General features: G+C 42.0%; 2 protein-coding genes across 2 annotated transcripts in view; one reads left to right on the forward strand and one right to left on the reverse strand.

The window, feature by feature from the left end:
* The window catches only part of LOC145345310 (Fc receptor-like protein 5), a 56,139-nt gene extending 47,518 nt beyond the window's left edge, over positions 1-8,621 (reverse strand). The window contains exons 1-2 of the mRNA XM_080193125.1: positions 8,575-8,621; positions 3,181-3,242 (exon numbers count right to left, since the gene is read on the reverse strand). Of these exons, the coding sequence (XP_080049251.1) occupies positions 3,181-3,242; positions 8,575-8,621 (109 nt within the window). The remainder of the gene's footprint in view (positions 1-3,180; positions 3,243-8,574) is intronic.
* An 11-nt stretch (positions 8,622-8,632) lies between these two features.
* LOC145345311 (Fc receptor-like protein 2) overlaps positions 8,633-23,437 on the forward strand; it is a 130,587-nt gene continuing 115,782 nt past the window's right edge. Inside the window, exons 1-2 of the mRNA XM_080193126.1 lie at positions 8,633-8,678; positions 12,267-12,337. Coding sequence (XP_080049252.1) covers positions 8,633-8,678; positions 12,267-12,337 — 117 coding nt within the window. The remainder of the gene's footprint in view (positions 8,679-12,266; positions 12,338-23,437) is intronic.

Here is a 23,437-nt window from a genome sequence, read left to right on the forward strand (position 1 = left end):
GTGACTATGGTGCATGGATCCGTAAATATATCTTTTTTTAAAATATTGTAACGAAATTACAGATAGCTCCAAGAAAAATAGGGTGGTAATAGTAGAGAACTTTAACTTTTCCAACAGTGACCAGGCCAGCCATAGTATTAGGGGCTTGAGTGGAGAAAAAAATATTGAGTGTATTGCGGGGGAATTTATCATTCAGTAAGTGGATTAGAGACGGGACAAAACATGACCTCCACTTAGAAAATAAGGAAGGGTATGCGACAGAAGTGGTAATGAGGGGTTACTTTGGGATCAGGGACCATAATTCCATTCGTTAAAAGATACCTACGGAGAAGGATATGTCTGGCCCAAAATTTAAAGTTCTAAATTGAGGCAAGACCAATTTTGATGCTATTAGACAGGAACTATTAAAACTTGTTTGGGAAGTCTGTTGCCAGGCAAAGACATGGTTGGTAATGAGAGGCCTTCAAAAGTGTGTTAAACAAGATTCAGGGTAAGAACATTCCTGTTACATCAAAGAGCAAGGTTGGTAGAAGTAGGGAACCCTGCATAACCCGGGATATTGTGGGCCTGGTCAAAAAGAAGGAGGCATATGTCATGCGTAGGCAGCTGGGGTCAAATGAATTCCTTGAAGAGTATAAAAGGTGTAAAATTAGAGGTAAGAGAGAAATCGGGAGGGCCAAACGGAGATATGAGGTACCTCTGGCAGATAAGGTTAAGGGGAATGCAAAGAGTTCCGACAAGTACATAAATGGCAAAAGATTAATTAGGGAGGGAGTAAGGCCTCTTATGAATCAGCAACGCTATTTATTTGCGGATTACAAGAAATAGGTAAGATCCTAAATAAATAATTCTCATCAGTATTTACTGGAGAGAAAGGCATGGATATTAGGGAACTTAGGGAAATATCTGGTGTCATGAGGAGTGTATATAATACAGAGAAGAAGTTGCTGGAGGTCTGAAAGTGCGTTGTTGTATATAAACCCCTGGGACCTGATGATGTAAATCCTACGACGTTCTGAGAGGGGAGAGAGCAAATTCCGTGTCTCCTAGCAGTAATATTTGAGTCATTGACAGATGCAGGGGAGGTGCTTGAAGATTGAAGGGTGGCAAATGTTGTGCTTTCTTAAAAAAAACGGTTGCAGGGAAAAGCCTGGGAACGACAGGCCAGTGAGCCTAATGTATGTAGTGCATAAGTTGCGGGATAGGATCTGCAGCATTTAGAAAGGCTAGGACTGCTTATCGGCAGTCAGCATGGCTGTGTGAATGGAAAGTCATGTCCCACGAATTTCCTTGAGTTCTTGAGGGGTAACCAAGAACGCAGATGAGGGCAGTGCAGTTGACATTTTCTACATGGACTTCAGCAAGGCTTTTGACGAGGTATTGCATGGGAGCTTGATGCATCAGGTTAATCTCATGACTTCACCGGTGAGGTGGCCAATTGGATACAAAAGTGGCATGACAACAGAAGACAGAGGGTGGCGATAGTGGGTCGTTTTTCAAACTGACCAGCGTGTGTCTCAGGGACAGTACGAGGTCCACTGTTATTTGTCATTTCTATGAATGATTTGGATGAGAATTTGGGAGGCATGGTTAGTGAGTTTGCTGATCACCCCAAGATTTGTGGCGTCATGCGCCATGAAGAAGCGTACTAGTATCTTGATCATTGGGCCAGTTGGCTGAAGAGTTGCAGATGGATTTTAATTTAGATAAATGCGAAGTCATGCTTTTTTGTTAGATCGAAGCAGGGAAGAACTTTATTAGTTAATGGTTGGGCGTTGGGGAGAGTTATAGAAAAAAAAAAGATCTCGGGTGCAAGTTCACAGCTCCTTAAAAGTTGAGTCACAGGTGGACAGAGAGGTGAAGACGGCATGTTTGGTTTTATTGGTCAGAACATTAAATACGGGAGTTTGGACGTCTTGTTGAATTTGTACAAAACATTAGTAAGGCCACACTTGGAATACTGTGTACATTTCTGGTCACCCATTTTAGAAAGGATATTATGAAACTGGAAACTGTGCAAAACATATTTACTAAGATGGTACCGGTACTTGATGGTGTGGTGTGAGTTATAAGAAACAGCTGAATAGAGAGGAACTCTTTTCCCCCCTGGAGAGTAGGAGGCTTAGGAGTGATCTTAGATAGACCATGTAGATAGTCAATACCTTTTCCCAAAGATAGGGGAATCTAAAACTAGAGGGCATAGGTTTAAGGTGAGAGGGGAGAGATGCAAAAGTGTCCAGGGGGCATTTTTTTCACAGAGTGTGGTGAGTGAAACGAGCTGCCAGATGCAGTAGTAGAGGTGGATACAATTTTGCCTTTCAAAAAAACATTTAGACAGTTATATGGTAGGATGGGCATAGAGGAATATGGGCCAAACGTGGGCAATTGGGACTAGCTTAGTGGTCAAAACTGCGTGGCATGGACAAGTTGGGCTGAAGGGCCTGCTTCCATGATGTAACCTCCATGACTCTATGACCTTTATGACTCTATGGCAGCTGGGAGATATAAAATAAAGTACTGTAATTGACTGTTGATAATTGCTAGAACGATTGTAACATATTTTATCCTTTCACTGTTGAACTTATTTTCAATACAGGCAGTCCATCGAGAACTGAATACTGCTACCTTTCTGTATATGGGATACACATGCTAGAGTCGCTAATTCATCTAAATGTTGGGTTTGAACAAACATTTTAAACATTCTGAGGGAGGAATACCTCTACATCCAGTGCCTCATTCACGGTCAGACTTAATTGCGTAGAATCAGCTGACTCAGATGTTTAGAGATCACGAGGCAGTAGTGTTCAGTTTTCCCCCCAAAATATAGAAATATGTCCTTTACAGGTGGCCGGGCCACATGAATCGGCATTCGGCTGTTTTTGACGCATTCAGTCCAGCACCTAGCCTTATTTTAAAGGACGCCGAATTAAGTTCGAAAGGTATATTGTCTGCTGAGAATAAAAAGCGCCCTGGAGAAGACTTTGACAAAAGCAAGTGTCAGCACACAGTGCGTTTAACCAGCTAGAAGTGTATGGATCTCTCTAATAATGATCGAGTTTGCAACATTCCGTTTTTTTTCCAGAAGGGAACCACAATTATCCGAGCCGAAATGGCACACGTTGGATTTGCGGGAACAACGCATATCCATGGCTACCTATCGGATGAAAAGTTTCATGTTACCTGAGATACGTTGTTCCACATATTGAGTGAATTCGACGTGTCCTTCCAGGAATACATGATTTCTTTGAAATAACAATGAATATGGACGATTGTCAATGAAGATTGAAGCTATTATCTCATTTTTGGAGCAGGTTGCCAACGATTCATGAACAGCGCTCACTGCAATCAGTGATGAGATGGCTGTACGCGCACCGTTGTGCTGCAGAATCATAGAATCGCTGCAGTGCAGAAGGAGGTCATTCACCCCTCGATTCTGCACCGACCATAGTCACACCCTGTTCCCATCCCCATAATCCCATATATTTACCCTAGTTAGTTCCCCTGGCACTGAAGGGAAATTTATCATGGCCAATCGACCTAGCCCATACATCATTGAATCGAATGGCACTGGGCTTCATTTTGCCAACTAAGGAGTGGGACATATGCTTTGAATGGATCAAACTGTTGCACACATATACCTGACACTGCAGAGAACAAAACTAAAGGAAGTTGGAAAACTTAAACAACAAGCACATTCTTTTGTTGTGGAGCTGGGCAAGTGGTTGGCTGGTATCATTGGAAACAAACATAATTTAAGGGAGTGCTTTTCTTCATTATTATACAAAACATAGAAGTTAGGAGCAGGAGAAGCCCATTTGGCCCTTTGAACCTGTTCCGCCATTTATTACGATCGTGGCTGAACATTCAACTCAATAGTCTAACAGAAACATATACGAAAGGAGCAACAGGGATATTTTGTGGTCATCATTAAACTTTTAATTCTAGATTTTTATTGAATTCAAATTTCACCATCTATCGTGATGATATCTTAACCCGGATTCTCAGAGCACTATTCTCGGTCTCTGTGTTATTAGTCCAGCGACAATGCTATTAAGCCACTACTTCCCTCTACCTTAATATTGATTTTAATTATACGAAAGTTCGAATGCTGCTGTCCTGTAGCAGAACAATCGATTTGGGGTGGGGGGAATGGCGAGGGGGGATGCAGTAACAGCAGAATCAGTTCATGTGAACGAAGAAACGACTCTAATAGCAATTCCCCCACTAGCATATGAGAATATGTCCTAACAAACATCCATTTGAGGGATAACATTAAATAATGTTACGTTTCCCCTATGATTTTTGAATTAGTAGGGATTATAAAATCAATGCAGTTGTGCACAACTAATCAAGTACAAAACTAATACAACATTGGTAGTGACAATCAAAATAACATTGAACATAGAACAATACAGCACTAACAGGCCCTTCGGCCCACAGTTTGTGCCGATCATACCCCTACCCACCAGGCCTATCTATAATTCTCAATCCCATTAAATCCCATGTAGTCATCCAGAAGTCTCTCAAAAGACCCCAGCGAGTTCGCCTCCACCACCACCGACGGGAGCCGATTCCACCCACTCACCACCCTCTGAGTGAAAAACTTACTCATAACATCTCCTCTGTACCTACGCCCCAGCACCTCAAACCGTTGTCCTCTCGTAGCAACCATTTCAGCCCTGGGAAATAGCCTCTGAGAATCCACCCTATCTATACCTCTCAACATCTTATAAACCTCTATCAGGTCACCTCTCATCCTTCGTCTCTCCAGGAAGAAAAGACATAGCTAATAAAGCCAAATCAGTTTTAGATTTAAGAATATTTCCATAGATACCTTTGTTTACTGGCTTAACATTAGGCTAAACAATGCCCAAAAGGGAAATTTAAGAATAACTTCACTGCAGTGTTAATGTCAGCCTTACTTGTGGCTAATAAATTAACTTTTAGTTGGGGGGGGGGTGTTAACGGGAATTTAAGATTTCTAGACTTTAATTGTTAAGGCATTGACAGGACTACCAGTAAAGAGTTAAAGACTTCAATTCAGGCTCATAAGTTAGCGGGGAAAGCTATTTATAGATATATGAAATACAGGAAAGACACTTTAACGAATGATTATGATTTAAAACATATATACAGTTATTTTGAATGCACTTTAATTATATTCTATGATTACAAACTCAGTTAGCCAAAGCAAGTTAACAAAATATATAAGGGTTTAGGTGAACAGTTTATTAGCACTTTTAAAAATCCTTAGAGTAAAGAGACTGCTATCAGATAGTGTCTTACACTAGGACCAAAAACGAAACATTTCTGAATTGGCCTTTCATTGTTCAGACTAGATGCAATTCGCCCAGACGTGGGGATACGTGACTATTTCATTTGACAGTGGCCTATAGACGAACCCATGAGAACACGCACTCTGACGTTTCTGGTAGGTATTCAAGGTAACTTAGCAACGGGGAAGTTAATCTTAGCCAGAATAGGAGGTAACGTCCAACTTTAATGGACAAATGGAACACCACAATGCTGGACGGTAAAAATGTCAATTACAGAAGTAAATGACAGTTATTAGTATTGGTTTGTATGTAACTGAGATGATTTGATTTAAAGGTAATGAAGGGCGGGTAATTTGATAAAGAAAATGTACAATCATGCGATTTTTTTTTACTGATAACCTCAGAACTTGTCTGAACGGTCCAGGTATTCTGTACCTGCGACTCTTGAGATAATATATCCCGTTGACCTCTGGTCCAAATAAAGTTGTCTTTTGCCCTGTGACATTAGGTTCATGAGTGAATCTTTGTCACCTCGCAGAAACCCCGCTGACAGTCTTGTAAGTGGATTTGCATTTCCATTTGCAACTAAGTTATGATGATGTCTCGAAGACAGCCTCAAGGGAATTTCCACGTAATTACGCCTCGTGTTTTCCATCAATGGCGCATTTGCATGTCATTAATCGTATAGATTGTCTTCCTTCCAAAATGTAAGCTCGGGCAATTTAATTTAGAATTATTTTCACTCTGCCCCAAGCCTGCGGATGTACACTACACAAATCCAAATTAGTTCTGAGAGCGGGAATGCAAATTTCATGCAAATTGCACTACCGGATTGGTGTGGTGGCATTAATAGTCCTTGCACTTGTAATGCCGTGGTGCAGATTAATGCTCCGGACTGCCCACTTCGGCTCCCAACACCACAGTCAATGATTCTATCAGATCCGTTTAATCCATCTTTCATGAAATTTGGGATCATGTTTCTAATGCTATCAATGAGTCTTAAACAATATGAGATGAGCTGGTTGTGCATCAACAGCTTTAAGCTTACAGCGGTGAGTATACAAAACGGATGATATTGACAACCACCCATCAGTGCCTGGGCACAGTTTCATTTTTAACCTACAAAATTTGGGTCAGTTCATAAGATAATCCATATCTGATTACATAGATGAGTCTGTATAACGGAAACGAAAAAGTCACTTGCAAGTTCCACCAGCAACATATAACACAGATCACACTTCTTTTTTAACCAATATCCTTTGAAAAGAGAACCGAGGTGGCTAAAAATACAGTATTCTTAAATTAATGTGCAACGTATTATAGAAACCTGATGATTGTTGTCATAAATTTGTCGTGTTAAACAATCCCCGTTACAGGCCGGGCATGAAAATTCTATCTTGAAATAGAAGACAGCTTGATTAAAAAAAGACTTCTAAGACACTGTGTTGATATTACGTTCAATTGAAGTAAAAACACTTACTTGTTTCGGAGCTGGTTACTGATTGACTGTCATGTTTTTTGATATTATTTTACAAAATTAAACCCAACCATTAAATGAGAAGTACGGCAAATCCTCGCTGTTGCCCTGGATAAATCGTTTTGGAACTAGGGCGAAGTCTGCAGGACATTTATGTATTGGGCCCGTTGGCAGCTCTATCCAACATAATACGGGTTTGCTATTACAATTTCCTTTCAGTGTCGATTCTTGAGTATGATTCGGATTTCATCACAACTCACAAAATGTCGAGGACGTTTCCACTAAGTTACAAAATCGGTGTAAAATGTGCAAATTGCCAGTAAACAAACGTCTCAATTGTGGAGGCCATTTTAAATTCTTGGAAGTCACTGGAAACTGCAATAGCCACCATGCACCAGCTTGTGAAGTACGCGGCATTGGCAACCTACTGTTGCGCGTTTATCATCTATTTATTTTAACTTGCAAACTGTCTTTGATGATGTGCATGGGATGTCGCCTGCCGTTTTAGAATGAGTCTGGGGGGACGGCGTTCCATGTACGACCACCTGAATTTCTGGTCCTCCCCCTTCCTTTTTAAAAAGCGGTCGATGAATTGAGGTCCGGTGGAAGTGAGGTTTTCATTATTATCTACCGGGTTAGAAGGCACAGGGATGCTCATCTGATATGCCGAAAGAGAAATTGGACTGTTTCCAATGTGGTCTCTATTTTTTTGTAGGATATTTTGTACCTGGCAATGAGTCTATCTGGGGAATATATTTATTCTTAAAATAGAAAGGCAAATTATAATCCAAATGGACAGAAGCTTCAGAGTGTTTTTGGTGTCCTCATGCACGAGCGGCAGAAAACTAATATGCAGATACAACAGTTAATAAGGAAGCACATGAAATTTTGGCATTTGTTGCTAAAGGAATGATAGACAAATGTGTTGATGTGTTGTTGCAAATAAATGTTGTAAAACATTAGTGAGGCCGCTCCTGCAGTATTGGGCATGGTTTTGGTCCCTTACTTGAGGAGCAACTTAATTGCATTTGAATTGGTTCAAAGGAGGCTCACTGATTATTTCAAAGAGGAAGTTTTGTCTTTAAGGTTTTGAGCAGTTTAGGTGGTATACATTAGCGTTCAGAGAAATGATAGGAGCTGAATCCACATACGGTATATACGAAGAGTGGGATTGACAGCGCAGATGTACAGAGGAGGCTCCTTTTATGAAGGCAATTTAGAACGAGTAGTCGTAGTTTAAAGATAAACGGTGCCAGGTGTAAAACCGAGATGAGGAGAAATCATTTCTCACTACCAATCATAAGTATGTTTATTAAACAAAAGTAAGGCTTGTATTAACATGGCAACGAAGTTACTACGAAACTCATCTTGTCGCCACACTCTAGCGCCTAATTGAGTCAATGCACCTAACCAACACGTCTTTCAGGCTGTGAGAGGAAACCTGAGCACCCACGTAGACAACGTACCAACTCCACATAGACAGTGACTCAAACTGGGAGTCGAACCCGAGTTCTCAGCGCTATGAGTCAGCAGTACTAATAAAGACGGTAGAATTATTTTCCTAAACGATATTAATGAACTGCATCTGTTTTGGCCGCAGCATAAAAGTTCTGTTGAAAGGCACCACTGTTTTTGTTGCATTTTGTCTTTCAATGGTTTGAAAGGAATTGATATTGTGAACATTATATTGTGATGTTGCAGGAAAGTAGCCCGTGGTTCGGGATTGCTAGTCCACTGTCGTTAATTGTGATCCACAGTTAACCACATTTCTCAATCGTGCTCTCTCAATTTCAATACATTGCCAGTGTGGCTTAAACCTACTGTTCGAATCCGTATTCCTCACGGAAATTGAGATGAAAGTTACTCATCCCTACAATAGATGGCAAGCAAGAACGAGAGCTTTATGCTGATGTCAAGGTATGGCGGTAAACTTCATTACATTTTTGTATCTATCTGTTACTAATTCATGGCCAGAGGTAATGTTTGGTCGCCAATGTGTATTACAGAGCTAGTGATTCCGCAATTCTCCCTACTCCTACCTATTGAATACATACAGAGAAATGTATACTGCAGGAGTTAGTGCTAGAGGGTAATGTGTTATTTCCCTCCATGGATGTTAGCCAATGGTGAATTTCCCAAGCTCCCAGCCAAGTTAGTTCCAACTTTCCACGGCCTCTGCAACCCTTTGGCCGGGAGTACACACTGAGCGCACAAACCGCCCCAGACCACCCCAGACCACCCCCTCCCAATCATCCTCAACCTCCCTCGCAACACCTCCACCGTTGGTTTGCAATCAGTAGCTTTCAGTAAATATTACCAAGTGACATTATAGTTTGTCCATACCTTGTATTGTCAAGTGAAGAGAACTTGTTACTGTAAAAGAGAATACAAGGTCACATTGTGAGTGTTTTCATTGTGACAATGCATTATGAACATCACTATATACAACAGGCTAAAACATTCAGAATCTTTGAAGTTGAATGGTCATGTGATTCACATCTGATGTCCCTTTCATCACTCTGGAGGATAAGGCTATAATTCGCAGTTCTAGCCAGAATGTTCAATTCCTCCTTAGAAACTAGTTTAGTATATGGACGATTTTTATGGCTCAGGTGAGAAATTCAAAAGTGTTTTATGCATCCCAGCCTGACTATAAATTTTGGACCTGGAACTTGGCTATGATAAGCATGATATATCTCACTTCAGGTGTGATTCAAGTGACCATTAGGAAGGTCTTATGAAAGAAAGTTTAAGTAAGAACATGATTAACATGCATAGTAAGAAATAAGCAATAACTTTATCAATTACAACCAAGAAACAAGAAATCGTGATCTAGTCTAAACCTTAATCAATGTAGGAGCTGTTCCAATAAAACAAATTCCATAAATCTCCCCTTTTCACAGTTTTAATGCAGCATAGGCTAATGCTGACGTGATACTGGAATTGAGCCCTTTGTTTGGTGAATTGAAAACTCTGAGCCTTGTAAGTTTTAGCAGTCAACCTAGAACAGGTTAACGTAAGAACAACTTCCCAGAACCCCAATGAGACACTCTGCTCAAGCCACAAACAGCAGGTTTCTCCTCCAGCGAGCCTTTCAGCGAACCAACAAAATATACAAAACAAGGGAGAGACAGAAAAAAAAGACCTCTTTCCAGATAATGTCCTTTCTAACAATAAACTCTAACTGTAGCTCACAAAACTGAAAATGGAAGAGCTCCCGTCACCTGATTTGCCAGCAAGTCTTTTCCCCGATGAATGCAGAGTCATTAAATATCCAAAGTAAAATCAAACAATGTGGATTACAGGGGAGGTCATGTCTCACCAACTTGATCGAGTTTTCCGAAGAAGTGACAAAGATAACTGATGAGGGTAGGGCAGTGGATGTTGTCTACATAGACTTCAGTAAGGCTTTTAACAAGGTCCCTCAGGACAGACTTATGCAGAAGACGAAGTCACATGGGATCAGAAGTGAGCTGGCAAGGTGGATACAGAACTGGCTCTGTCATAGGAGCCATGGGGTAGCAGTGGAAAGATGTGTTTCTGAATGGAGGGCTGTGACAAGTGGCATTCCTCGGGAAGTAGTAGTGGAACCTTTGCTGTTTGTAATATATAAAATAATTTGGAGAAAATTGTAACTGGTTTGATTAGTATGTTTATGGATGACACAAAGGTTGGTGGATTTGTGGATAGCGATAACGGCCAGAGAATATAGATTGATTGGAAGCTTGGCAGAAAGTTGACAGATGGAGTTTAATCCGGACACATGTGAGGTAATGAATTTTGGAAGTCCAGTCCAGATCGGAAATATACAATATAGTGTTCAATTCTAGCCACCACACTCCGGAAAGATGTGGAGGCTTTGAAACGGGTACAGAAAAGTTTTCCCAGGATGTCTCCTGGTACGGAGGGCATTAGCTATGAGGAGAAGTTGGAGACACTTGGCTTGTTCTCACTGGAATGAGGGAGGTTGAGGAGTGACCTGGTAGAAGTCTATAAGGTTATGAGGGGCATAGTGGATAGTGGATAATCAAAAGCTTTTTTTCCCCCCAGGGTGGAAGAGTCAATTACTGAGGGGGCGGGGGGGGGGGGGGGCATAGGTATAAAATGCAAGGGGCAAGGTTTAAAAGGAGGTTCGCGAGGCAAGTGTTCTACACATAGCGTAGCGGGTGCCTCGAACTCGCTGCCGCGGGGAGGTAGTGGAAGCAGATAAGATAATGGGCTTTAAAGGGCCAAATACATGAATACGATGGGAATGGAGGGATATATTGTCTCGGGAAGGCTGGAGGTTTTTAGGTAAGTCGGGCAGCATGGTCAGTGCAGGCTTGGTAGGCCGAAGGCTTGTTCCTCTTCTGTAATTTTCCTCGTTCTTTATCCATTGTCACATCTAATCTACTTTAGCAGCAATAAAATTACCTCTAGAGAAAACCTGGTGCTATAATGTAGAAACGGTTGAAGCCAAAAAGGCCTGCTTGCCACTGAAGAGAACATGTTTTAGAAAAAAAAATTTCTTAAAAGTACCTTAACATCATACAGTAGCAAATGTTATACCCTTGAGCATCAATGGCGAAATACCGAAGCTCGCAAACACAGACATTCCAGTTTAAAGTCAGTGGAGGGCAGGCAGTACGAAGGGATAATCTCAAAAAAGTAGCAATTACTTGTTCAAGTGCTGAAAATCATTAGCACAAGACAGGGGAGTTTTAAGCACAAATCATATCTGAACATCAACAGGGACACGAGTGAAGTCAATTCAGAAGGGGTTTGTAGATCGATTTCAAAGTCATGCCAGCCTGTTAGTAAGCATGAATTCCGTGGGACAAAACTGGCAGTAGGGTTACGGGTAAGTATTCTGGCAATAAATGAGTTGCATAAAAGTGTGTTTAATTTTTGAAGAGAAAAAAAATTGAACGGAGGTTCAACACTGGGACATCTATCTTTTAACAATTGCTGGGCTACAGGATACACTTCTAAAAAGATTACACCTGACGCTAAAGTTGGAAGCGTAGTGAACGGACAGGAAAGGGTCATGATCTATGGCTCGGAGTGGACAAGGAAAATGGCATTAAACGTGGAATATCTACTGCCATTGATATGGTCCTATGTTTCTAGCAGACAGAAAGTTTCCAGAATAGAATCCAGATTCACAAAGACCAGAATCCAGATTCACAAAGACCAGAACCACTGGTATTTATTTTGTAACTTTCGATGAACAAATGTGGTGAAATTGATTGGCTTCCTAGGCCATGTCATAGAAGAGGTCTCGTATAAAGGCCAGATCGAGTGTAGATGGCAGATTGATTTTATTTCACTCTCCTGGCCGTCGTAAACTCAATGGGTTCAATGTTTTTGGTCTATATAAATGAGTAAGTGGACAAATAGGTGCTAGATGCAGAAATGATTAGAGAATTTTGGAGATATCCTCTTCGGTAGGAAATCCAGAGCGGCAGAGTATTATTTGAATAGTCATTCATTGAGAAATGGTGATGTTCAAATGGCTTTTGACTTCCTTGTAGAACAGTTACTAAAAGTGAGCTTGAAAGTGCAGAAAACAAATATGACGGCGAAACGTATCTCCGTGGTCATTGTAAGAATGCTTGAGTACATGAACAAATATATATTAATGCAGCCATGCAGAGTCCTGGTGAGAGCATACCTACAATATTGTGTACCAAATCAGTCCCCTTGTTTGCAATTAATTATATATTTCCAGTAGACAGATTGTAGTGAAGGTTTATGAACTGATTCCTGGAATGACAAGATTGTCATGAGAGATTGGGTTTACTAGATCTCCATGACTGGAGTCATGAGAGGGGGCCTCACTGACAAGGTTGCACTGACTGAATGCGAAAATAGTGTGAGTCTAGAACAAGGTGTCAAGGTCACAGAATAGAGGTAGGCCTGAAATGGCTGAGATGAGTAGAAGCATATTCATTCTTCATTGTGCCTCACCAAGTTGGTCGAGTTTTTCGAGGAAATGATGAAGATGATGGCGAAGGAAAGGCATTGGATGTTGTATACATGGATTTCAATAAAGTTTTTGACAAGGTACCTCATGGTAGATTGGTGTGAAATGTGAAGCCACATGGGATCAGATAAGAGTTCGAAAATGGACACGTAACTAGCTTGACCTTAGAAGACAGAGGGTAGGAGTAGAGGTTTTTGTTTCTAAATGGAAGGTTGTGACTAGCGGTGTTCCACTGAGATCAGTTCTGGGACCTTTGTTGTTCATAGTATATTTGGAGGAAAATGTAGCTGGTCTGATTAGTAAGTTGGGAGACGTCACAGAAATTGATGGAGTGGCGGATAGTGAAAAGAATTGTCAGAATGCAACAAAATATCGATCGGTTGGAGACAAGGGCAGAAAGCTGGGAGATGAAGTTTAATCTGGACAAATGTGAGATAATACATTTTGGAAGGTCCACCACATTGTATAGTAAATGGAATTGTATAGTAAATGGTAGAACCTTTAGGTGTACTGACAGTCAGAGGGATTGGGCATACTTGTCCATCAATCACTGAAAGGGCAACACAGGTGGAAAAGGGCATGGCACGGTAGCACAGTGGTTAGCAATGTTGCCTCACAGCGCCAGGGACTGGAGTTCGATTCCCAGCTTGGGTCTGTGTGTGTGTGGAGTTTGCACATTCTCCCCGTGTCTGCCTGGGTCTCCTCCGGTTTCCTCCCTCAGTCCAAAGATGGGCAGGTTAAGCGGATTGGCCATGCTAAACTCTCTCTCAGTGCACCCGAACAAACGCTGGAGTATGGGGACTAGGGGATTTTCACAGCTATTTCATTGCAATGTGAATTTAAACCTACTTGTGACTAATTAATAAACTTTAAGGTAGTCAAAAAGGCATCAGTAAGAACATTGAGTATAAAAATAAGCAAATCATGCTGCAACTGCACAGAACCTTACTTAGGCCTCATTTGGAATATTGTGTACAATTCTAGTCACCATACTGCTAGAAGGGTGTGGATGCTTTGGAAAGGTACAGAAGGACATCACCAGGATGTTGTCTGGTCAGGAAGAAAGGGTGGATAAACTCGATTTGTTCTCACTGGAACGATGGAGCTTGAGGAGCGACCTGATAGACTTTTACAATGTTAAGAATGACATGGACAGAGTGGATAGTAAGATGTTCTTTCAGAGCATAGAAAAGTGTCAAGTACTTTGGGACACGGGTGCATGGTGCCAGGGAAATACAAAGAGGAGATTTAAGGCAAGTTTTTTGACAAAGAATAATGAATGTCTGCAATGCGCTTCCAGGGGAAATGGTGAGAGCAAGTTCGATGGCAGCATTTAAATGGGCATCTAGGTAAATACATGAATAGGATGGCAATGGAACGATACGGACTTCGTAAGTGCATACGGAGTTTAGGCAGGCATAATGATTGGCACAGGCTTGAAGAGCCGAAGGGCCAGTTCCTGTGCTGTATTGTTCTTTGCTCTTATTCAGCGGGTAGGGAACCATTAGTTATCTGTACGGCAGAAGGCCTTGGACGTTTGACTACTGATTATATTTTTTTTTACAAGAAATAAATACATTTCTAGACTCTGGTTATTTCAAGTGAGAAAAGGAGAACGTCCAAGTATTGGGTTGAGATCCAGTGTCAGTCATCACAATATTAAATGGCAGATAGTCTTGAGAGGCCCAATGGACTTTTCCTTCCTTTTTTTGCTTTCTAAATTCTATGATCTGCAGCATAACGTTTTGGTTCTATTTCTTTCCCGTTAGAATATTAATGGACCAGATTTGTTTAGAAGAACTTCTGATGGTTCCATGACCATTGTTATGGAGGTTAGTTATATTTTCTTCTAAGATTTATCAATTGTTTGAATGTAAATCACCACAAGTGCAAATATGTTCTTGCTGAATTAGTACCAATAGCACAATAATGTACCCATTGCGGAAAGTTCCTCTTATAAAGCATTTTATTTACAGAATAACCAACGTTAAGGTTTGCATTAGCTTAATTTAGCAACGTCTAAAATACTGGATTATTGTCGTGGATGAATTTAATTAACATTATCATTAGCAGAAACATTCATCATTCACTTACAGTAGATTAGAATGGAGCACAAGTTATTCATTTGCATTGCGAGCAGTCTGAGATACAACTCAATTCCCTTTGGGACCAATCCCCAATCCAGTCAGATGGCGCTTGCTCCGGTTTCCTGCAAGAATTCAGAGAACCATTAACCATGCAAAAGGGTATTCTATCCACGGTGCATCTGCTGCATTTTCGGTAGCATTTCTCAATTAAAATAGATGAGGGAAGCATTTTTCTCTCAGATATCGGTGAGCCTTTGGAACTCGTTGCCACAGACGACAATTGATGAGGTAGATAAAATTTGAAAGGACAGAAATGTGGAAGTCAGGAATGTCGTATCAGCCATGATACTACTGAATGGTATAGAAGAGTGAAGGGGCTGAACTGCCTACTCTTATTTCTCATGGTCTTGTGGCCTTACGATGGTCCGCGTGGCCCTCTTTCCCCGCAGTCTTTTAATTGCTTATGTTCTTAATTTAAGTTCTCTCTTGTTAGCTCGCATTACCGACAGCAACTTGATTTGATTTGTTTTGATTTATTGTCACATGTGTTGACTTACAGTGAATAGTACTTTTTTTAATTGTGCGTTATACAGATAATGCATACCGTTCATAGAAAAGGAAACGAGAGAGCATCAACTGACAGATATTAAAATTTAAAAACGGTACGTTAAAGAATTTAGAATTATTGCAGCCATGCAGTGCGGAAGGAGGACATTCAGCCCATCGAGTTTGCACCAACTCTTCCACACAGCATCCCATTCAGGCCCTATCCCCTAAACCTCGCGGATTTACCCCGCTAAACCTTCAACCTACACATCTTGACACGGTACTTGAAAATTTAGCATGGTCAACACACCTAACCTGCACATCTTTGATACTAAGGGATAATTGAGCATGACCAGTCCGCCTAAGCTATCTTTAGATATTAAGGGGGAAATTTAGCGTGGTCAATCCACGAAACCCACTCGTTTTGGGGCAATTTAGCATTGCCACCCCATCTAAATTTGTTCTTTTTTGTTTCTGTGCAGCTGCCATTTAGGCAAGCCAGGGCAGCATTTTCACGCAGAGACATTAAAACCAATTCTCCGAACACAGCAGAGACATCTTGGCAGTTCTGCGTCTGACAAACATCCTCAGCCGCTCCCGGAGTGTTTGTTGCAGCCGGCCTCTTCACCGCGCACGCGCAGTTCCCGGAACATTGACATTGGGAGAAGGCAGCGGCTGCGGGGAGCTGCTGGAGTTGTCTGGGTTTCAACTCAGGCGAGACGCCTGTGCAGTGACATTTGCGAAATGGGTGACTGCACTTGCGAAACAAAAGGGAACTTCCACCGGACGCGATGGATTATTTGCTGCAGTGGAAAAGGGAACTTAGCCCTGTCAGTTTACGTGAGAAACCTTATCAGATAGAAACAGTTGCAAAGCCGGCATCACCATAAACTGTTCAACACGATTCATTCCAACCACAATGTTCCTCCTATTTGAAGTCGCCTGCCGTCCAGATGGAAGTGCTTGCTTTATCTTTCTGACCATCAAGCGGCTAGAGATGCAGTGGTGGTGAAGGCTAAGCTCTGAGGCACGTGGCATTTTGAAAGCTGAACAAAGTATCCTGTTGCATAACTAAATCTTACAAGCCCCACAGTATTTAGCAAAAACGTATTTCAGCTCATTGATCATTCAAGCCTAAATGGTAATCTATCTCTGACATTATTCTGAACCACAAAAATAAAGTCCACACACCGCCTCACCTCAAGAAATTGTTTAATTGACCCAGGAAGTCCAGGGATACTATGATGTATTTTGCAGCAAACCCTGGACAATGTCCAGGCTTTTGCCGACACGTGGCCAGTAACAATCATGCCGTTCAAGTGCCAGGCAATGACCACCTCAAACAAGAGAAAATCAAACCTCTGCCATCTTACATTCAATGACGTTGCCGTCGTGCAATGCCCAACTATCAATATTCGGATGGTTACCATTGACCAGAAATTGAACGGGGGCAGCCATATAAATATCATGGCTATTAGAGCAGACAATACATTAAGAATAATGTGGTAAGCAACTCAGTGCCTGCCTCTGCAGAGCCTGCCCTCAATCTGCATGCCACACATCCAGAGTCCAATGGAGTACTCTCCAATTACCCGTTGAGTGTTGCTCCAAAAACACTCAAGAAGTTATCCAAGGCATGTCAGTACAGGAATCCCCTGTGGTCATCCCCTTCTCTAACAAGTATACCGTTTTGGGTATTGTTGGGGGAGGTGGCCTCTCAGGGGTTAACAACAGCAGCAGCCAAAGCAGTGGCGCCACTGCTGGCTCTGTAGTTAAACAGGGAGGGGTAAACAGCACAGGACTAATTGTTATAGGGATCCCTATAGTTAGGACTGCAGATAGGCGCTTCTGTGGGCGTGAAAAAGACTCCAGGATGGTTTGTTGCCTCCCTGGTGCCAGGGTCCAAGATGCCTCTGAACGGACAGAAAGCATTCTGAAGGGAGACGGTGGACAGCCAGTGGTTGTGGTACATATTGGTATTAACAACATATCTAGGAAGAGTGGTGTGGTCGTTCAGTAGCAGTTTAGAGAATTAGGTAGAAAGTTAAAAAGCAGAACGTCCAGGGTTGTAACCTCAGGATTACTCCCTGTGTCACGTGCGAGAGAGGCTAGGAATAGGAAGATAGCACAGCTCAACACGTTTCTATACAGCTGGTATAGGAGGCAGGGTTTCAAATATTGGGACGTTTGGGGTCTCTTCCGTGGACGAGCTGCATCTAAGCTAGAAGGGCATAAATATTCTGGCCGGGATGTTTCCTAGTGTCACATGGAAGGATTTACACTAGTTTGGCAGGGGGTGGGAATCAAAGCCAAGTTGAATTAACTGAAATGGAGGCAGAGACTAGGGCCGGTAAGACTCAGAGAAAGAGCAGGCAGGGTGAGGTTCCGAATCAAAGAGATCTGGTGGACTGAAATGTGTTTGTTTCAATGCAAGAAGTGCAACAGGTGAGGAAGATGAACTGAGAGTTTGGATTAGTACGAGGGACTATGATGCTGTTGCTATTACAGAGACATGGTTAAGGGAACAGCAGGATTGGCAGTTTAACATTCCAGGATACAGTTGTTTCAGGCGGGATAGAGGGGGATGCAAAAGGGGTGTGGGAGTTGCACTACTGGTTGAGGAGAATATCTCAATTATACTGTTGGAGGACAACGTGGAAGGCTCATACAGCGAGGCAACATGGGTAGAGCTCAGGAATATGAATGGTGTAGTCACAATGTTAGGTTTTTACTGTAGGCCACCCAACTGACGGTGGGAAATTGAGCAACAGATATGTAGGCAGATTTTGGCAAGGAGTATCAGTAACAAGGTTATTGTGGTGGGAGATTTTAACTTCTCCTAATTTGACTAGGGCTCACATAGCGCTAGGGGCTTGGATGTGGCACAGCTTGTCAGGAGCATCCAGGAGGGCTTCTTGAAACAATATGTAGATAATCCAACTAGGGAAGGGGCCATACTAGACCTGGTATTGGGGAATGAGTCAGGCCAGGTGGTTGATGTTTCAATAGGGGAGCAGTTCAGGATCAGTGACCACAATTCAGTAAGCTTTAAGGTGCTAATGGATAAAGATAAATGCAGTCCTCAAGTTAAGGTGCTAAATTGGGGGAAGGTGAATTAAAACAACATTAGGTAGGAACTGAACGATGTATGTTGGGGGCAGATTTAGAGGGCAAACCAACATCTGGCATGTGGGAGGCTTGCAAGTGTAAGTTGATAGGGATTCATTACTGACACATTCCTATAAGAATGAAGGATAAGCTTGGCAAGTCTTGGGAGCCTTGGAGAACAAGAGATAGTGTGGGCCTCGTCAAAGAGAAAAAGAAAGCATTTGGCAAAGCTAGGTGGCTGAGAACTCACAACACAAGTGTGGAACACAAAGAAAGTAGAAAGAAACTTAAGCGAGGTGTAAGGAAGGCTAAAATGGGTCAGAGATAGGGTTTTAATCCTTCTGTTCAATCCTAAGGCTTTTTATACGTATATAAACAGCAAGAGGGTAGCCAGTGAGACAGCTGGCCACTCAAGGTCAAGGGAGGATATCTATGCGTGGAGCCAGGGGAAATGTACGATGCATGAAATGAACATCTTGCATCAGTACTCAAAGAGAATGACTTGGTGGATGGTGAGTTTGGGAAAAGATTTATGGATAGTTTGAGTCATGTTGAGATCAAAATGGCGGCGGTATTGGGGTTCTTGAGAAATATTAGGGCACACAAATCCCGGGTCCTCGTGGAAAATACCCCAGAACACAGAGGTAAGGGAGGAAATTGTTGGGGCCCTTGAAAAAAATCTTTGTATCCTCACTGGCTACAGGGGAGGTCCGAGGATTGGAGAATAGCCAATGTTGTTCCTTTGTTTAAGAGAAGCAAGAATAATTTAGATAATTACAGGCCAGTGAGCCTTACATCAGTGGTAGGGAAATTATTGGACAGGATTCTTCGAGGCAAGATTTATTCCCACTTGGAAATAAATGGACGCATTAATGAGAGGCACACGGTTTTGTCAAGGGGAGGTCATGTCTCACGAACTTGATCGAGTTTTTCAAGAAAGTGATGAAGATGATTGATCAGGGTAGGGCACTTGATGTTGTCTGTATGAACTTCAGTAAAGCCTTTGACAAAGTCCCTCATAGCAGACTGGTGCAGAAGGCGAAGTTGCATGGGATCGGAGGTGAGCTGGCAAGGTGGATACAAAACTCGCTCAGTCAAAGGAGACATAGGGTAGTAGTGGAATGGTGCGTTTCTGAATGGAGGGCTGTGACAAGTGGCTTTCCTCAGGGATCAGTGCTGGGACCTTTGCTGTTTGTAATATATATAAGTAATTTGGAGGAAAATGTAACTGGTTTGATTAATAAGTTTGCAGACGGCACAATGGCTTGTGGACTTGCAGATAGTGATGAGGACCACCAGAGGATACAGCAGATATAGATCGGTTGGAAATTTGGACAGGGAGATGGTGCATGGAGTGTAATCCGGACAATTCTGAGGTAATGCATTTTGGAAGGTCTTATATATGATAGGAAATATACTTAAATGGGAGAACCTTTAAGAGTACTGATAGGCAAAGGGATCTGGGTGTACAGGTGCCCAGGTCACAAAGTGGCAATGCAGGTGGAGAAGGTAGTCAAAAAGACTATAGCATGCTTGTGTTCATCGACTGGGGCATTGAGTTTAAAAAAAAGGCAAGACATGTAGCAGCTTTATAGAACCATAAGTAAACTGCACTTCGAATATAGTGTTCAATTCTGATTGCCACACTACCAGGAGGATTTGGAGAGGATACAAAAAAGATTTACTAGGATGTTGCCTGATATGGAGGGCATTAATTATCAGGTGAGGTTGGAAAAACTTGGTTTGTTTTCACTGGAAAGACGGAGGTTGAGGGGCGACCTGATAGAAGTCTACAAGATTGAGAGACATGGACAGTGCGGATAGCTAGAAGCTTTTTCCCCAGGGTGGAAGAGTCAATTATTAGGGGCACAGGTTTAAGGTGCATGTGGCAAGTTTTATAGGAGATGTACGAGGCACATTTTTTTTTACACAGAGGGTAGTGAGTGCCTGGAAGTCGCTGACGGGGGATATGGTGGAAGCAGATACCGTAGTGATTTTTAAGCGGCGTCTTGACAAATAGAACATAGAAACCCTACAGTGCAGAAAGAGATCCTTGGCCCATCGAGTCTGCATCGAACACAATCCCACCTAAGCCCTACCCCCATATCCCTACATATTATACCCACTAATCCCTCTAAACTACGTATCCCTGGACACTAAGGGGCGATTTCTTAGCATGGCCAATCAACCTAACCCGCACATTTTTGGACTGTGGGAGGAAACCGGAGCACCCGGAGGAAACCCACGCAGACACGAGGAGAATGTGCAAACTCCACACAGTTTTTTTTTAATAGTTTAAGTCACAGCCACTGCCGAATTGCCCCTCCACTCCCACTTCCCTGCGCTACTTTACAGTTCCCCATTTCTGCCTGAAACGTCCCATCCTGACCTCTCCAGAAATGCAGAGTGTACCTTCAGTCCCACTGCCCCCTCTTGGCACTAGTCTTTGAATACATGAATAGAAAATAAATAGATATGGCCCCCGGAGGATAGCGGCTTTAGTTTAGTCGGGCAGCATGTTTGGTGCAGGTTTGGAGGGCCGAAGGACCTGTTCATGTGCTGTAATTTTCTTTTTGTTTTTTTTCACTGTTCAGGTTTAACGTGCTATTAAGGTGACATGTGGATGCAAGCCTTCCTTTAAGACGAATTACAGTGTACAAGAAAAACTATATCACTTCAATTGTATAGTGTGTGGCTTGGACATCATCTCGACTATTTTCTACATTTTTGGCGCTCTTATTTAAGCGAGGATAGACTTCCCACAGGGCGATTAAAGTGGAGACCAGTATTGACTCATTAGGATAAACTGCTGAAAATTGTTTCGAGTTCTCCACCGTTTGGAAGAATGGGAGGTGATCCAACTGAAACCCACAGCATTCTCACCGGCATTGACAGTTTGGATTTGCAGACTAAGTTTCCCCTGCTCTGGGGAATCCACAGCCAGTGAATACGATCTCCAAATAAGGAACAGGCCATTTGATAATTTGATGAAGGACGAATTTCTTCACTCAGATCGTGATGAATCAATAGAAATTTCAAGCAAAGAGACTTAGCATGCACGAGACGGAAATTGATAGCTTATGGCATCCTGGGATAAAGGGTAGAATGGAAAGGTGGCATTGGGAAAATTATCAACCCCAAACTAATTGAATAAATGGGCCGTTGGTCATCTTTTGTCCCTATGATTTCATATCCTTGTGACGCAATAGAAGGTTTGTTAGAGGGATGGATGAATTGGAAAGTCGTTCTATTTTTTTTCTCAGGGTAGAAACGTCAATTACTAGGGGACATTGGACTAAGTTGAAAGGGGGAAGTTTAAACGATGCGTGTGTCATGTTTTCTTTTACACACAGAGGGTGGCAAATGCCTGAAATGCACTGCCAGAGGACATGGTACAATCAAATACAATAGCAAAGTTTAAGAGGCATCTTGACAGTTACATGAAAAGGCAGGGAATAGAGCAATATGGGGCATGTAGAGACAACGGTTCTTCACAGGCCTAATGTCTGTTTTTTTTTTCTTGGCTATTATTGTTACCTATCTTCCCATTTCCATGTACTATTGTGAAGTGTTGGATATTTATTATTCCTCGCTTATGGAGATACATCGACGCTTGACTTCAAACTGGGAAATCGAGGGAACCAAATAATGGGGCAGATATTTACAGTTCTGGATCAATATACAAACGCATTTTTGATATCAGGGACGTAGCAACGTTACTCTACAAGCTGTATCACTTGCTTGTCTCGGGCAACTAAAAATGTTTCTAAATCATCAACCTGCATTGCAAATGTTAGTCCCCTCTGCTGCCTACCACTGTAATTGGACTGGACGTCTAACCTGCAACAGATGAGACAGCGTCTCGCCTCGCCCCCGGTGCAAAATTTTTACCTGGCTCGTGGATCAATACTCATGTATCACAGATAAAGTTCGTTTGGTGATGATGAATTCATACTTCCTCTGCTCGCTGATTATTGCATCCCAAAAAAAAATATAGAAGGAACCATTTTCTCAATACATTTTTTACATTGTGTGAGTGTAATAACTTTTCCCAAAGTTAACTAATGTTCTTAAAAGTAAACAAGAAATGCAGATGACTTAGTGCTGACTCTATTTTGGTTCTGAATCTGTAGGCCCAGGCTCACGATTCACGTACATGGGTTCAACTCCCACAACAAATGTGACAATTTAAATCAAATGATTAATCTGGACGGAAAGAATCGGTATCAATAAGATTGGCTATAAAAGGAAAGTCGATTGCCTTAAAAAAATTACCTGGTCCATTAAAGTCCCATTTAAAAAGGAAATTTGTTGTCCTTACCTTCTCCCGCCTACATTAATTGTGTTAGCTCTTCTTGAGCCGTAACCGTCCTTTAACATGGTCTGGCAGTCCACTTAGTAAAGCAAAATTTGGAGTTGGAAAATAAATACTGGCGAAATCCACATCCTCTAAATGTACTTGCTACTGAAAACACATGGTTGGTGTTTTGCTCTCAGGCGTCTGGTAGTAAGTGATTTGTGTTCTGAAGTGTAGTTGGTGCTTTCTTATGAGGAAGTAACTCTCTGGAGACATCAAATGTGAAGATCTAATTTATTTTGCTATTGGTTGTGCTTAATGTATGATTAAATCTTTAGCATCTTATGCTGCCACACTAATTCAAGTTTGGTCTCTGGAGGGTGTGGCATTCGAAGCCTCTTTGCTCTGCAAAAGCAACAGCGTTCACCAGAACTTTGTTTTTATCTCCTTTACTTAGACTTCTGCTTTCCTTTCCTACTTCTATTCTTTATAAAATATTTGATTATATTTCTCAGTACTTGTGAAACTGTTGCCAGGTTTATTGTTGCAACACATTTGATAGTTTCCGTTTAGTTTACTTTCCATGGCGTGCAACAAGGCCCGCATTTGCTTCCATTTCAATCGACTTTTGAACAGAACGTCTTGCAAGACAACTTTTCCTCATAACACCTACCCTCCAAA

This window comes from Carcharhinus amblyrhynchos, chromosome 7 (assembly GCF_965287045.1).
Source record: "Carcharhinus amblyrhynchos chromosome 7, sCarAmb.v2.hapA, whole genome shotgun sequence".
NCBI classification, from domain to species: Eukaryota; Metazoa; Chordata; class Chondrichthyes; order Carcharhiniformes; family Carcharhinidae; genus Carcharhinus; species Carcharhinus amblyrhynchos.